The 15,273-nt window shown below is 32.4% G+C and overlaps 1 protein-coding gene and 1 pseudogene across 1 annotated transcript; one reads left to right on the top strand and one right to left on the bottom strand.

Moving 5' to 3' along the window:
- Positions 1-4,625: 4,625 nt before the first annotated feature.
- Positions 4,626-6,401, top strand: LOC115963194 (annotated as a pseudogene).
- Positions 6,402-9,041: 2,640 nt separating this feature from the next.
- On the bottom strand, positions 9,042-12,333 carry LOC115987143 (alpha carbonic anhydrase 7-like). The gene is made up of 6 exons (XM_031110653.1): positions 12,223-12,333; positions 11,637-11,854; positions 11,071-11,280; positions 10,450-10,617; positions 10,316-10,369; positions 9,042-9,389 (listed from the first exon to the last, which is right to left on the bottom strand). Exons 1-6 carry the CDS (start codon positions 12,305-12,307, stop codon positions 9,303-9,305), a joined length of 822 nt encoding a protein of 273 aa, XP_030966513.1. The 5' UTR covers positions 12,308-12,333; the 3' UTR covers positions 9,042-9,302.
- Positions 12,334-15,273: the final 2,940 nt, after the last annotated feature.

Genomic DNA, 15,273 nt, shown 5'->3' with positions numbered 1-15,273 from the left:
TGAAACTGACTCCACATCGCCAAATGAAATTAAAACACAAGCTTCACTAGGGAGAGAACAGGGCAGCTCATTCATATCTAATATAGAGAACAAGTGTAGCTGCTACAAATTTCCAATAAATCCGATGGTATCAAAAACAAATTCAAAGAAAGAGAACAATTTTTCATCCACTAAATTTGGGAATAATTAAAGCAACAATGCCAAATTCAAAGAGATACAGATCAGTTTCAATATCCTAATGAGTTTTTTCAACTCTTTGTTTCATAAAAGCTGGGGATATATATCAAAAATAAATATCTTGTTCAAGATATTAAATATACAACATGTTTCAAGTTCTAGTATTCCTATCTATCTCCTTTCCACACTAAAATGTTCCTTTGCTCTTTTTTTTTTTTTTTTTTTTTTTTTTTTTTTTGTTTTTTAAATAAAAAAAATAAAATTGTGATAAGTGATAAACCCATCTGTAGTTGCAAAAAAACAAGAAGAAAATGAAAAAGAAGATGTGAAAGCGAGAGTAATGTTAGATTTTTGGAATTAGATTTGAAAGGGATGAAGGAGAGAGTGAGAGAGTAAGTGGCAGGGGTTAAAAAAATAGCAGGGTTTCATTTTGGGAATTAAATTTGAAAGAGGGAGGAGGAGAGATAGATAATAACAGTTGGCGGGGTTTGAAAATTTTTTAGGGGCAAGATTGTCTTTTTATTTGGGTTTGGGGGAGTAAACTGATGTGGCTTATTTACAGATGTCAGTCATTTATTGGGTATGAAACACCAAATTTGAGGCCGAGCTGATATTACGGAAACATGTTATACTTTCTCGTCTATATGGCTCATAGGCAATTTGGATAATGCAGCTTATAGGTAAGAGTCAAATATATACCGTAATTGCTTTCACTTCACATCATTTACTTTATCGGTTTATATTTTTTTTAATATAATAATTTGATAGTTATAATGAGATGAAGAATTTAAATATATTCTGAATATTTTTGTTGGAGACACTAAATTATATCCATTTGTTGAATTACGTACTAAGATTTTGGAGTTATAAGTGATATCTTGTCCAAAAAATTTAGGGACAATTTTACTTTAAATATATTTTTTTAAAAAAACTTGTTTTTAACTTTGCTTGGACATTACAACCTACGTACGAGGCAATACAATTAATTACAGCCATTCTTTTCCTAAATAAAAAATAAAAAAAATTATAGGCACTTCATTACCATACCTGATTCACTATTTAATTTCTAGATTGTAATTAGGAAAACACACGGATGTAATTTCTCTCTTAGATTGTAACTAGAAAAGCCATGTACTTTTTTGTTCGTGTTTCTTTCTTGAACAGCAATATAATTTCAAGTTTTAATTGAATAAATATGTATTTTCAGAGTTTTTTTTTTTCTTATAATATTTCCTTTCAAATAAATTATGTTGCAACTCCATTTGTAAAATTCTCAATCTAGGGTGTCACGTATTGTTGTTTAATTGGGTTATCAATTTGATGATTTATCGCCTCTTGAGATGTGGTTCTCACCCTTTTAAACATTCCAATAGATAATTTGTAGCTACCCTAAACATAGGGCCAAACGGCTATGTCAAGGGAAAATATCATTTTACACTAATTACATTTACCATTTTACACAAATATCCACATTCCACAACTAATGTGTAAATGTTCATATTTTAAAAATTAAAAAAAAAAAAAAATCCACGTTTAAAATATGAAAGTGGATGCAAAAAAATGGATGTGGGAATATCATACCAACATTATGTGTTTAACAAAAGAATTCTTACTTTAACCCATTTACCCTAAATACTAACCCGCAAAATAAAAAGTAAAAAAATAAAAAAATAATAATGGGAACAAACAATTTTCTTCTTTATTGAACCATTTATTAATCTCATTAAGCTTGTCAACCCATTTTTGACACTAACTTGCAAAAAAACCCATTTCATGTTCACAAGTTGTGCTGAATATTGCCACCCCTAATTTGTTTTATCTCTTAGGGGTTACACTTTCCCAATTTTGATAGAGTTTGGTTGTATTGTCTCTACTATAGAGGTTTAGCTTATCGGTCGCATAGAGTACTGCCATTATATGTGTTGGACAAGTGAATATAGCAAATGAAAGAGATATGTTTTGGATGACATGGCCATCATGGATAATAAGTGGAAAGGCATTAAGACATGTGCTTGGGCCTAATAGGCACCCATGTGGGGAGCCCACCAGTATAAAAATCCCAACTCTAGTGTTTATTGTAGGAATCTATTTAAGTACACTTTGCCTAAGCAAAAAATGGTGGTTAGAAAAAAAGTTGGTCTTCCTCAAAGCCAACCACACACAAAGGAGAAACCATAGCCTCTCTTTCTCCTTGGTGCTTTCTTTTCGTTCTAAGGCTTGACGTTTCAAAATTTTTATTTTGGCCCTTCATGTTTGATTTAATGTTCCATTTAGCCCTCAAGCAACGTATCTAATGTGTTGAATATATCACAAGTGTTTAAAATTGTCATCATCATTAGTTTTAAATTATATACATTTTTTGTGATCTTATATTGAGTTTACTTAAGTTGCTAATCTGTGTTTTGATTTTTTATAAGGCTTGTGTCACTAAAAAAAAGTGTTAATTAAGTGCTTATTTATAGGGTACTTATATTACATGAATTTTAATACATTCTAATGCCATAATTTTGCCAATATTATTATTATTATTATTTTTTTTTCCAGATCTTACTTTTAATAGTTTTTCCATGCATTGTAAGGGTTAGCAACTAGTTTTAATAAAATTTAAAGACTGTATAGAATATTTAAACCACAGCTAGATAGATCTATCAACAAGATTTATTGGAATCTAAAAGGAAAGGATATTAAAAAGACCTAAATAAGCATTATTTGAAATAAGAAAATTCAAAAATTGCTATTTTCAGGATGCTCTTGGCCCATATACTATGTAGTAAAATGACCATAGCTTCCTTTACAAAGCTCAAAATTGCAAGCCATTTGATGTATAGGAAATTAGAGATAAAGAGCTTTCTATTGGTATATGGTTGCAAGCTAATTCTCATGGAGTAAATACAATTTTAATTTTGAAAATTTCCTTGAAAATTAAATTGCTGATTGATGTTTAGAATGTAGGTTTCAGTCAACTGAATTGGTAAAGTTTTTTATAATTAAATAAGAGATTTGCGGTTTGAGTACTGGCAGCTCCACGTTAGAGCTAGGGTGGTCACAGGACCACCCTGACCTGGAAAAAAAAATCATTATTATATATAAAATTTAAAAATTTTATGATTTTTTTACCCTTAAAAAAATTTGTGACCACCCTAAATTTTTTTAAGTACAATATAATTAAACTTTGGACAAAGTTTAGTAACAAATTAACTTGGTAGTAGACTATAGCTACAACTCCACTCGATATTTTTTTTAATGGATACGAATTTTGACAAATCCACAATTAGATTACATTATTTTTCTTATATCCTCCATACTTGCAAAACTTCAAGAAGATCAAAGATCAAAGATCAATAGCTTATGTCATCAATCAAATGTTTAGATTTCAAGTTTTTTTAGTCTAAAAAATTATACGCAAAAAAATAAGTTTATGGATTAAATAGTAAATAACATTTGATTGACATGAAATTTGACATGCGTATTAAGAACATATAGAATATACAATTCAATGATTAGATTTTCAAAATATGTAGCCATGTTAATTTGTTTAGTGAAAGTTATAGTTTTAAGCTACAACTAAGTTTGTAGTCAAATTTTGTCCTTAAACTTTGTTCATCTTAACAATATATTGAGCCTTTACAAACAAAAAGGAGAATCCAAGAAAAATTTTATTTAACTAAAATTTTGAAAAAAGATGTAGCTTGCAGCATTGATAACAAGATTATCATGCAACAATTTCAAAATTAAAAAAAAAAAAAAATTCGTAGAAGAAAATTGTAAGACTTCATGTATTTGGGTTTTTTTATTTTTTTTATATTTTTTTAATTTAAGTTTCTTCATGACCATCTTGGAAAAAATTTCTAAAGTCGTCACTGGGTTTGAGTCCCACTTACTTTAAAAACCAAATTAGTGTCTTGGCCTGATAATAGAGAGCAATTAACACAGAACTAACACCATAGATTGCTATTATATATGTATATATATATATATATATTTTTCAAGATTTCATGAAATTGATATTAAAATTTGGTTTAGTCAATTTGTCGGGAGAAAATTTGGTGTCATTGTAATATTGTGGGGACTAGGGAGGCTGTTTGTAGCAAAAGGACAAGCAGGAAGTACTAAAAAAGCTTACTTATGTACAATGTTCTAATTTCTAATGGCCGGCATTTGATGGCTTCAAATACATTTTTTTAATTATACTTTTGACCTTTTAGAACAGGCGTATCTATGATTAAGAAATAAAGCAGACCATCTCCAATGTCACCGGCCAATCATTGCCAGCTTCCAAACAGAATTTGGCAAATTATCGCTGACAACAACTGTCATATTGGTCCTGCCAAAGATATCTCTAGCATCAAGTCATCGACCACCTGATACATACAACTAGTTCATATTTCAAAACCTAGTCCAGACTTCTTTATTTTCTTAAATCACCAATTAGAATGTGTCATATTTAATCTCAGAAAACAATGATTTATCTCTGCTTTGTCATCTGGATTTGCATAAATTCTTGCTTCGCTCAACAGTATTATGACCCATCAGATTGTTCTTCAGAACCGCGCAATGGTTCAAGATACGAATGCCAATATTCCTTCCAGAATTCATGCACCACATTCCTAGTCTACAGAGCTAACAGACATTTTCAGACTATTTCAAGCATCTCAGACTTGTTCATCTTGAACTCCACCGAGGTGCTTCAACAGAACAGTGTTACATCTTCTGATGAGATACTTAAACCAGGTAGAGAAGTTCTTGTTCCAATTAACTGTTTTTGCTCAGACCGTTTTTTTCAGGCAAATGTCAGCTACAAAGTCCTGAGCAACTTAACATTTTCTGAGATTGCTTGTGGAGTTTTAGAAGGGTTACTAAACTCGCCTATCCTTAGTGGGGCAAACCCATCACAAGGAAAGGAGCCCGAGTTTGGTTCTGAACTTCAAGTGCCTTTGAGATGTGGTTGTCCTGATAATTTCACTACAAGTAAAAGAGTGATTTACCTTGTGACGTACCCTTTTATAGAAGGAGATGAAACAGGTACATTGAGTATTAAGCCAACTGTCTTTCCAAACACAACGGTTTTGATACCATTGACAAAAGTTCCAGTAATGGATTTCAGTGTCCCAGATCCTCCACCTCCAACTCCTGCTTTTCTTCCCACAATTTCCAATAGAAAAAAACCAAAGAGCACAAAATCAAGGAATTTGTATATGGCGATATCTATTGCTGGTGCGATTCTGGTACTTGTAGCTTTGGTTGCATGTGGTATAATGGCATTAAAGAAATTGAAGGGCGAGAAGTTCATGTCTAGAAGCTCTCTAATCTCTTGTTCGCGAGTTAGAAGCTCCCCAAGGTCTGCAAATTCATGTTTATCTCCGGATATTCTTGTTGAAGTAAAATACTCATTGTTCATGTACAGCATAGAGGACCTCAAGAAAGCAACTAGAGATTTCAGCGAAGAAAACAAGATTGGCGGCGAGGTCTATAAGGGGTTGATCAATAATGTTGAAGTGATGATCCAACCGACAAGGTTTGAAAAAACCTGGCAGGCTATTGATTTACACTCAAAAATTAATCACATCAATATTGTCAATTTACATGGTGTTTGTGATGGGGAAGTTGACTTTTCCTGTTCTTATCTTGTGTTTGAGTTCCCTAGCAATGGCTGCTTGAGGCACTGCTTGTCTAATCCTCTCCAGTGGCACAGGCGGACACAAATTGCTTTTGATATTGCAACGGGGCTGCACTATCTACATTATTGCACTTTTCTCCCCTTCCACACTTGAGCCTGAGTAGTACAAATATTTTTGTGACTACAAATTGGAGAGCAAAACTAGCAAATATTGGAACCAGTGCTGCTGTTGGGCCTGTGAAAGAAATGGATAGTAAAGATAGTGTCAGAGGATGGGTTGCACCAGAGTACCTTCATCATGGCTCAACTTCTGAGTTCTGAAAAGGTAGACATTTTTGCCTTTGGAGTTATTTTGCTTGAGCTAATCTCGGCATGGGAGGACCTTGATGGAAAATCATTCAAGGGATCCATCACATTCTTGGGAGGAGCTAGTGAAGGTGGTTGTTTTGAACAATTGAGGAGTTTCATGGATCCATCTTTGAAGGATGATAATCCTCTTGCAGAGGCTTTATGTTTAGCTGTTTTAGCCAAGGCTTGTTTGGAAGATGACCCTCTGCATAGGCCAACTATGGATGATATCATGAAAGTCCTTGCCAGAATGGTATGACTTTCAATTACTAGATCATTAAGAACCAGATTTTATTTATTACCAGGTCTAGTAAAACATTCTTTAGTTATTAAATTTATGCACTGTAATATTATGGATATATATAAGGCCGGCTTCATACTTATAGCATTACAGGACCTTAAGTTTGTAAATTGTAATATTTGGAAGTTAAAATTCCTCTCCGTCTTCTTAATTTGTAAAATTTATCTCTATTATCTAGGAACTCGCTCAGATTATTTATTCATTCTTATATGCAACCAAAAGTGTTGGGAAATTTAGACTCTGGTTGATAGAATTAACAAGTTTTGAACCCAAGTTGCTAATTAGATTTATTATGAATAAACCTTGTTAAACAAACAAACATTAATATCATGCATAGCAAAAAATTAAATAAGACAAGATATGATGGCCCAGGAAAACCAATGAAACAAACTAATTTCATAGTAAAAAAACTTGGGGGGAAACCTTCTTGAAAAGCAATCCACTATAGTAAAGAGAAGTTTCAGATCTAGTATAAAACCTTTGTCCCTAGACTCTACAATCCCCGTAAGTGAACTTACAGCAGAAACCTTCCTTCGCTTCTGAACCACTGAACTCTTCAATATATGAATGTCACCCTTTTGCACGGATCTCAGTACGTAACTAAGTAATGATGCACAACTCCCCGTACGTGACTAACTTATCGACTTGAAGAAGATGTTGGCTGCAAAGTTCTTCACTTCATCAACAATAAAGATCAAAAAGCACTTGGTTACAAAACCCTAAAGTGCAAAGACACAGTAGCTTTTTTCAGAGAGAATAAGGCACTCTGTCACCTTTTGCATGTGTTCTCCTTGTATCCTCATATGTGACGGCTTTTAAAATAAGCCTTATATATGTTTAGAGTTGTGAGAAAATAAACCCTACATATACATGTCAGCATGGTCCGAAAATCAGATCTGAAAATTCTGATTTCATAATTCTCGGTAGATTGTATCTGTCAAGTAGTTGTCGAGACCTCAATAGATAATATCTATCGAGCAGCTGTCGAGATTCATTAAACCTCGATAGATACTATCTGTCGATCAGCTGTCGAGACCTTGATAGATAACTATTTATCAGGTATTTGTCTAGCTTTAATGAACAACCCTTCTTCATTTGTTTCTTGGACAGATTTGCATGACTTCAATACTAGACTTGAACTCTCGTTCTTTGAAGTATTAAACACATCCTAGATCTACCCAATTACAAGTAAAGTGCGTTTTGTCAAAGGATTAATCAATTCTATATTTGACATATGTTCCTAACATAATTTACATATGTCCTAACAAAAATTTCAAATTCACGAATCATGTTGTTAGATAATTTCACTGAAATCAAGCAGGTTTCATTGTTTAGGGGGGTTGTTGAGGATTGGAATTCTTTGACTAAATATAAGAGCATGCATGATGCACCAGACATATAAAAAATAGCCTGCTAATTTCTAAATTGGATTTGTATTATAATTATCACTTAATAAACCCAAATGTTCTTTGCTAATGTCCCCAGAGAGAAGGATCCAAACTTCTTTGGAAGATTTGAGAAGTATATTAATGGAGGATATGATTTGTTTGAATCCAAAAATTTTTTTTTTGATTGAATGTGACATATATATAACCAGACTCTATGCATGCTTCGTTGCTGACTTCTTGTTGTACTGTCTACCAATGCTTTTGTTGGATCCCATTCATTTTTGCTTGGACACAATCTCTTCCCCTTTTGCTTCATCTTTTAAAAAATGAAAAGTCGGAAGGCACATAAATTTTCATACACTCTCTCTCTCTACCTTTGAAGTGGGCTCAAGTGAGGTGAATTGTGAGAGTGCATGTGAAATTTTCAGTGCATTTTGTACAACCTCAAATGGTTATTCTTTTCAAGTTGAATAGAAGCAAAGACAAATTAACTTGTATTGTGCTATATATTGATAAAATAGATTAGGATATTTCATAAATAAATAGATCATATATATATGATTTTGTGGAATATCATGAACTATTTTAGTTTTGTAATACCATACGTTACGGTTGTTTTAAGGTTTCCAATAAAACCTAATATCTTCCTATATATAATATATCCTATATTAGATTCTTTGTGATAAATAATTCAATATAGCAAAATGTAACCCTTTGAGACTTTATACTATGCACATAGGGTTAATCATCAAACTGAATTACATAATTCTTCTTCTACTTCTTTCTCTACACTCTCTACATCAATTTCTTTTTTTTTTTTCCTTTAAATTTTAACACATGTCATCGTATGATTTCTGGTGTGGCTTGCTGTTATGGTTAATTACATTCAACTGTTCTTCATGGAAACGAGTCTTTTTTTGGTGAGGGCTAGCTATGTTACCTTTGCTCCAACTATTCTCCCATATTGGGCTCATCCCATTTTTTGAGAGAGCTTCTATATATTCACCATTTGTTACTCCACCATTAAGGCTGAGAGGAATTAAATGCATTTGAAAACTCAATATTGCCTTGTTCATGGAAGATTGGAAGGCAAAATTTCCATAGCTTATTTTGTGAGGCCTATGATTCCGTGAGGGGTAGGTAGCAAGCTCCTTTTGCTATTAAGTCTACCTTTCTTTCTCATGTTTTTATTGCATGCATTTGTTTTAAGTAACAAAGAATGTAAATCTATAAATTTAATTCATTTATTTAGGTATACAAAACAGGGTAATCTATATGTACCCGTCAAAGCTTCAAGACCCAATTCCTATATTTAACCATCACCATATCCCTACTTCTGAACTATAAGTGGGCTGGGAACCCTAGAATGTGACTAAAAATTACAAGGTAGTGGGTAATAAATGTAAAAAATCTCTGTTGATGAAGAAAATTCGCCCATTATTTCCAGCCTAACTCTCTGTTGATGAAGATTTTAATCGTCTTTGGGATCACTTGGTCTATAAAGATGCACCATGCGCTTGTTTATTGGTTGCAGTGGTCTTGCATTAGTATCTGAAGCCTGAAAAAAGATTAAAAATATATATATATATATATATATATATATCAAACAAATAGCATAACTACAAGAATACTATATATATGTTGTACTTTTGTGAATTAAAAATTTGGGACTGATCAAACTTTGATTAGAAATGGAGGGTTTGAGGACGTGAGAACCCTACCTCATTTATAACTTTTGTCAAAGTACATCCGTTGTTATATTTTTTTATTGGATATTTTTTTCAATAAATGCTTAGATTGTATATTCTCTTACAACTAAATTGCTTACAAAATATCAAAATAATTCATTAGTAACAATCTTATAATTCTCATGTATAAGATATTTAAATTTTAAGGTTTTCTGTGATTTAAAAATTAAACACAAAACATGAGTTCATATATTCAATAATAAATAAGATTTGGTTAACAAAAAATTTGGTGTGCATGTAAAAAATAAAGAAAACATATAATTCAAATGTGAAAATTTTTAAATATAATTAAATTTAACTCTAAATTAATGTTACATCATTAGACATTAATAACTTTTTTGTTAGATTATTATTTTAAAATTTTTGTAGTCGGATTGCATGTTTTCTATGTTACTTAAGCATAAATTTCATACCCATTAGATATTATAATTATTATTGATTATTTAACACATACCTTTTTTCTATATAATTTATAGTTACAAAAATAAACTATAAATTTTAACATTTTATACATGAGATAGTTATTGATATTTGAATATCTTGATATTTTGTAATCATACATGATATAAGAAGACAATGTGATATAAGAGTGAAATTATTAAAAAAAACATATCCAATATAAAGTTATTAAACAGATCTAACATTGAAAAAATGTTACATTAAATATAACTTAAACCCAACTATCTAAGACACACTATCGAAAAATGTCTCATATTTAGTAGTAATAGTTACTCACATCATGAACGGCCACGCGAAGCAACTCCACTTGTTCTTGTGTAACAGTCCTCACCTGATGAGTTAGATGAGAATTAGGGCAAAAGTTACATCTTAGAACAAATAATGTTAGTTGAATGAGTTCTAGAAGCAAACCTTTCCCACGATGGTCCATGAAACATTTTGAGTACAAGGGGGAATTGTAAGAGAGCCTTGATATCTGTAATACTTTCTACTGCCTATCTTTATATTCCTTGGGTCAATCAATCCCGCCACGCTCTCTGCTTCATTGGTGTTGGTAATGGCTTCTAAATGATCTGTCAACTATGAACAAACCCAATACGCATGAGAGAGAGAGAGAATGTGTGTGAAAAACTACACTAATCTTAATATATGAGATTCAATACGTGCAATTTTCAACTTTTTAAATACAAGATAAAGTAGAGACATGATTTGAATTGAGGACCACATATTTTGATACTATGTATCTGTTTGGCTAGCTTATTTTTTGTCAAGATATTTTACTATTCAGTTTATTTTTGCTACTATTTATGAGTCTCACTACACTTTTTGGTACTATTCATGGATTTCACTGTACTATTTCAACTAATATTTACCTTTATCTACAGTACTTTTAGCAAAACGTTTTCAGTTTCAATAAAATAAACGGATCCCAAATAGACCTTATATATGATAAATTAACAATTATCTCAAAAATTTTAAGTAATAGGAAGGAATGAGTTTAATTATTTAACTATTATTTTAACATTTACTCACCGATGATAAGAAGGAATCAGGACGCCCGATCTTGTACATGATTCCAATCACAGCAACTTTTCCATTTGAGCTCTCGTGAACCAAATGCACCTCAAGATCAAACTTCCGGCCATTGATAGTGTGTTCAGAAGGTGAATGCCAGTGGCACTGATTGAGTACATATTGAGTTTCATTTATTTGAATGTATCCTGCACCGCCTTCCCATTTCAGCTGCATTCACAAACAAAGACAAGTTAGTTGAAAGAAAATGAGAGGAAAAAAAAAAAATTGCTGATTTCATACTTATTCCTTATGTCTTCACCAGAAACCAAAAAGTCTCACCAAACCCAACTTTCAACTACACCACACTTTCTATAATAAAATAGTGTAATTAACAATCTGTAGGGTCATTGTCGTTAAGATAATAAGATGACTTAGAGATGACATTAAATCATTATGCATTGACGTTGGAAAACATATAGCGCTATTGATTTGTCTTCTAGTTGGTGGATTCACATTGATTTTTCATATGCTTTTGCTAGTTGTTGAAACTTGAAAGTTGTATTGAGAATTCTCATTTTGCTTACCATCATGTCATGACCTCTATTCTTAAGAGTGGCATAAGCAGGCTTGTAACTCCTCTTAAGTCTCCCCAAATGGGACACCACTTCAACCCTCTTATTCAACAAATCAATTGGAGATTGCATTGTTCCATGTCCACACATGCTCCATTCAGGTTGAATCTCTCCCCATCGAGACGGTCCCTTTTCACTTTTCTCATCATAGTTAAATTCTCCCTCATCCTCTGCAACCATTAAGCATAACAAGAAGGAGACAATATATAAGTATCATAACAGCACAATTTTAAGAAATAAGTGACAGAGTCTAACGGCAAAAACTTTAATTAGAAAAAAAAAAAAAATAAAGCAAAAATAAAGTACCCTATAGTTCAGTGTAGAAAAGTACAATTTACTCAAATTTCTAAAACACATTTAAAAATGAAAGATTACTCAAAAACAAGATAGAGTATAGAAAGGTTTTGAAGAAAGTTAAAGAAAATTAATGCTCTGTTTAACTTATTCTCCATGCCATTTATGTCGCTTACATACATGCATGTTTCGTTTATTGAAAACAAAATAAGGATTCAATGCATGTGAAGTGTGGCAGTCTTACCAACTTCTTGAGATGTTGCTGGGTGTGTATGCAAAACAAGAACAATGAAGAAGCCACAAAAGAAGATTTGGGTTGCAAGCTTCATCTTTTTGGACTTCCAAGTTTTTTATTTTTTGTAGTATGTGTGTGATGGAGAGAAGATAGAGCACTTGGCTTCTTATATAGGCATCAACTCTGTAATATGAACACAGAGAAATAAGTTTTGACATTAAGTGACTTTGATAGTTTCTTCATGTACGTAGTGTCCATTTCAGCTAGCAAAGTTGAACACGTATTGGAACACGAGGTGAAGTTTCCTCTAATTAACCTTGTTCTTTTTTGCAACGCTTTAAACGTCGCATTTAGAAGACGACCAGGTGTCTTTTTGTTGTTGGTTTTGTTGAATTAATCTTCAAATGTGCTGGGGAAGGGTCCTTTTGATTAGCGTCCATAGTGACGAATGTTAAGTTGAATTACAATGGAAGGTTTGAATTTTTCTTTATTGTCGGATTAATTTGCACAATTTTCTATTCTGGGGAATTAGGTTAGGTTGGGACCGTTGGGTATGGTGTGTATATATATATATTTTGGGTTAAAAGGTTGAATTTATAGAAACACAACAAAACAACAATTACATACTGGCCACAGAGGCCCAAGTAATGGCAACACGCCTATTATTAAGCAAAACAGTCAAATCTAAGCAAAACAGTCAAATCATCAGAGGGGGAGACATCAATATATATTGTAAAAAAAATAATAAATGCAAGTGAAATGAACTGGCCTTCGATGTGAACTTTTCTGAACAACTAAAAATAATTGTAAGAGTCTATAACCTTGTCCTTTTTTGCAATGCTTTAAACGTAGCATTTAGAAGACGACCAGGTGTCTTTTTGTTGTTGGTTTTGTTGAATTAATCTTCAAATGTGCTGGGGAAGGGTCCTTTTGATTAGCGTCCATAGTGACGAATGTTAAGTTGAATTACAATGGAAGGTTTGAATTTTTCTTTATTGTCGGATTAATTTGCACAATTTTCTATTCTGGGGAATTAGGTTAGGTTGGGACCGTTGGGTATGGTGTGTATATATATATATTTTGGGTTAAAAGGTTGAATTTATAGAAACACAACAAAACAACAATTACATACTGGCCACAGAGGCCCAAGTAATGGCAACACGCCTATTATTAAGCAAAACAGTCAAATCTAAGCAAAACAGTCAAATCATCAGAGGGGGAGACATCAATATATATTGTAAAAAAAATAATAAATGCAAGTGAAATGAACTGGCCTTCGATGTGAACTTTTCTGAACAACTAAAAATAATTGTAAGAGTCTATAACCTTGTCCTTTTTTGCAATGCTTTAAACGTAGCATTTAGAAGACGACCAGGTGTCTTTTTGTTGTTGGTTTTGTTGAATTAATCTTCAAATGTGCTGGGGAAGGGTCCTTTTGATTAGCGTCCATAGTGACGAATGTTAAGTTGAATTACAATGGAAGGTTTGAATTTTTCTTTATTATCGGATTAATTTGCACAACTTTCTATTCTGGGGAATTAGGTTAGGTTGGGACCGTTGGGTATGGTGTATATATATATATATATATATATATATTTTTTTTTTTTGGGTTAAACGGTTGAATTTATAGAAATACAACAAAACGACAATTACATACGGAGGCCAAAGTAATGGCAACACACCAATAATAATACAGCCCATTCACATCTGCATTAAGCAAAACAGTCAAATCATCAGAGGGGGAGACATCAATACATATTGTAAAAATAATAATAAATGCAAGTGAAATGAACTGGCCTTTGATGTGAACTTCTCTGAAAAACTAAAAATAATTGTAAGAGTCAAAGCATGGGAGTTGGAAATTAACAACGTGGCAAGACAATAATATTGTACATGTGATTGTTCCTTCAAATAATATTGGAGGAGAAACTTTATATTCCAAAAGAAAAAGAGAAAAGAATAGGAGTAACATTGAATTTTAGCTATCAACTATTTGTATGGCCAAGAAATTTCAATTTAGTGGTTGAATATAGAGTCCAAAAATCATCCAGCCACCAAAGGTCAAAGTGAATTTCAACCTCATATCTGGTTACTGTAGTGTGAACTTTACGGTTGTTGAATGTTGAAAATTACTACTTTAGGAAGTCCGAGAATTATCCAAGCCCTTTCTAGAAGAATTTCGTGTTTGGGACAAAATTGAATAGGGTTTTTCTTTGAAACCTTTTCTGTATCACTAATGGAAGCTCCCTCCTAGCTAATTTCTTTGGATTCTTTGCAATATTAAAGTTTACTCATTGATTAAATAATTTTAGATGCCATAAGAAACACAAATATTTTCTGATTAAAAAGAAAGACAAACATTTTACGGTACTTATGTATAACATGTTTAAAAAAATGGTAAACTTTATATTAATTCAAAGTCATACATATGACATCACAAATTCAAAAAATTCAAGTAAGACCGAATAAGCATTTATGGCCTTGTGGAAGGGAACTATTAAGGCTATTCTACACAATCGGCCATTTTTCAAACGTAAGAAGATACGTATAGTTTTCTAAAGTTCATAAGTTCACGAACCATTAATTCAAATTCAATATGCAAGTTTCCAAGCTGCAGAAAAACACATAGTCAAGAATTTGGCTTCTAGGTCAATAATCCGTGGTACATGGTTGAAATGCAAACATAATGCAAATGGGTAATGTAGGTACTCAAGAATTCTTGGTTTCGGCTTTGGTTTTTTGGCTTGATTGCCTTGCCTTGCCTTACCTTGCCTTGAATTCTTTTGTTCCACATTGGAAAGATGACTTTTCTCCTTCTACCTTATAAGGCATGAACCAATGAGAAATAGTACATTAGCATGCCTTATAAGGTAGAAGACTAATGTACTCTTTCTCATTGGTTCATACCTTATAAGGTAGAAAAAGGAAATTCATCTTTCCAATGTGGGACAAAAGAATTCAAGGCAAGGCAAGGTAAGGCAATCAAGTCAAAAAGTCAAAGCCAAATCCAAGAATTCTTGAGTACCTACAGGTAATGTTGTCAACGAATTAGTTTATGTG

Source organism: Quercus lobata, chromosome 1 (genome assembly GCF_001633185.2).
Source record: "Quercus lobata isolate SW786 chromosome 1, ValleyOak3.0 Primary Assembly, whole genome shotgun sequence".
Taxonomy (NCBI): domain Eukaryota; kingdom Viridiplantae; phylum Streptophyta; class Magnoliopsida; order Fagales; family Fagaceae; genus Quercus; species Quercus lobata.
Note: the sequence above shows the minus strand (reverse complement) of the source record. Positions and strands in the feature narration are given on the sequence as shown.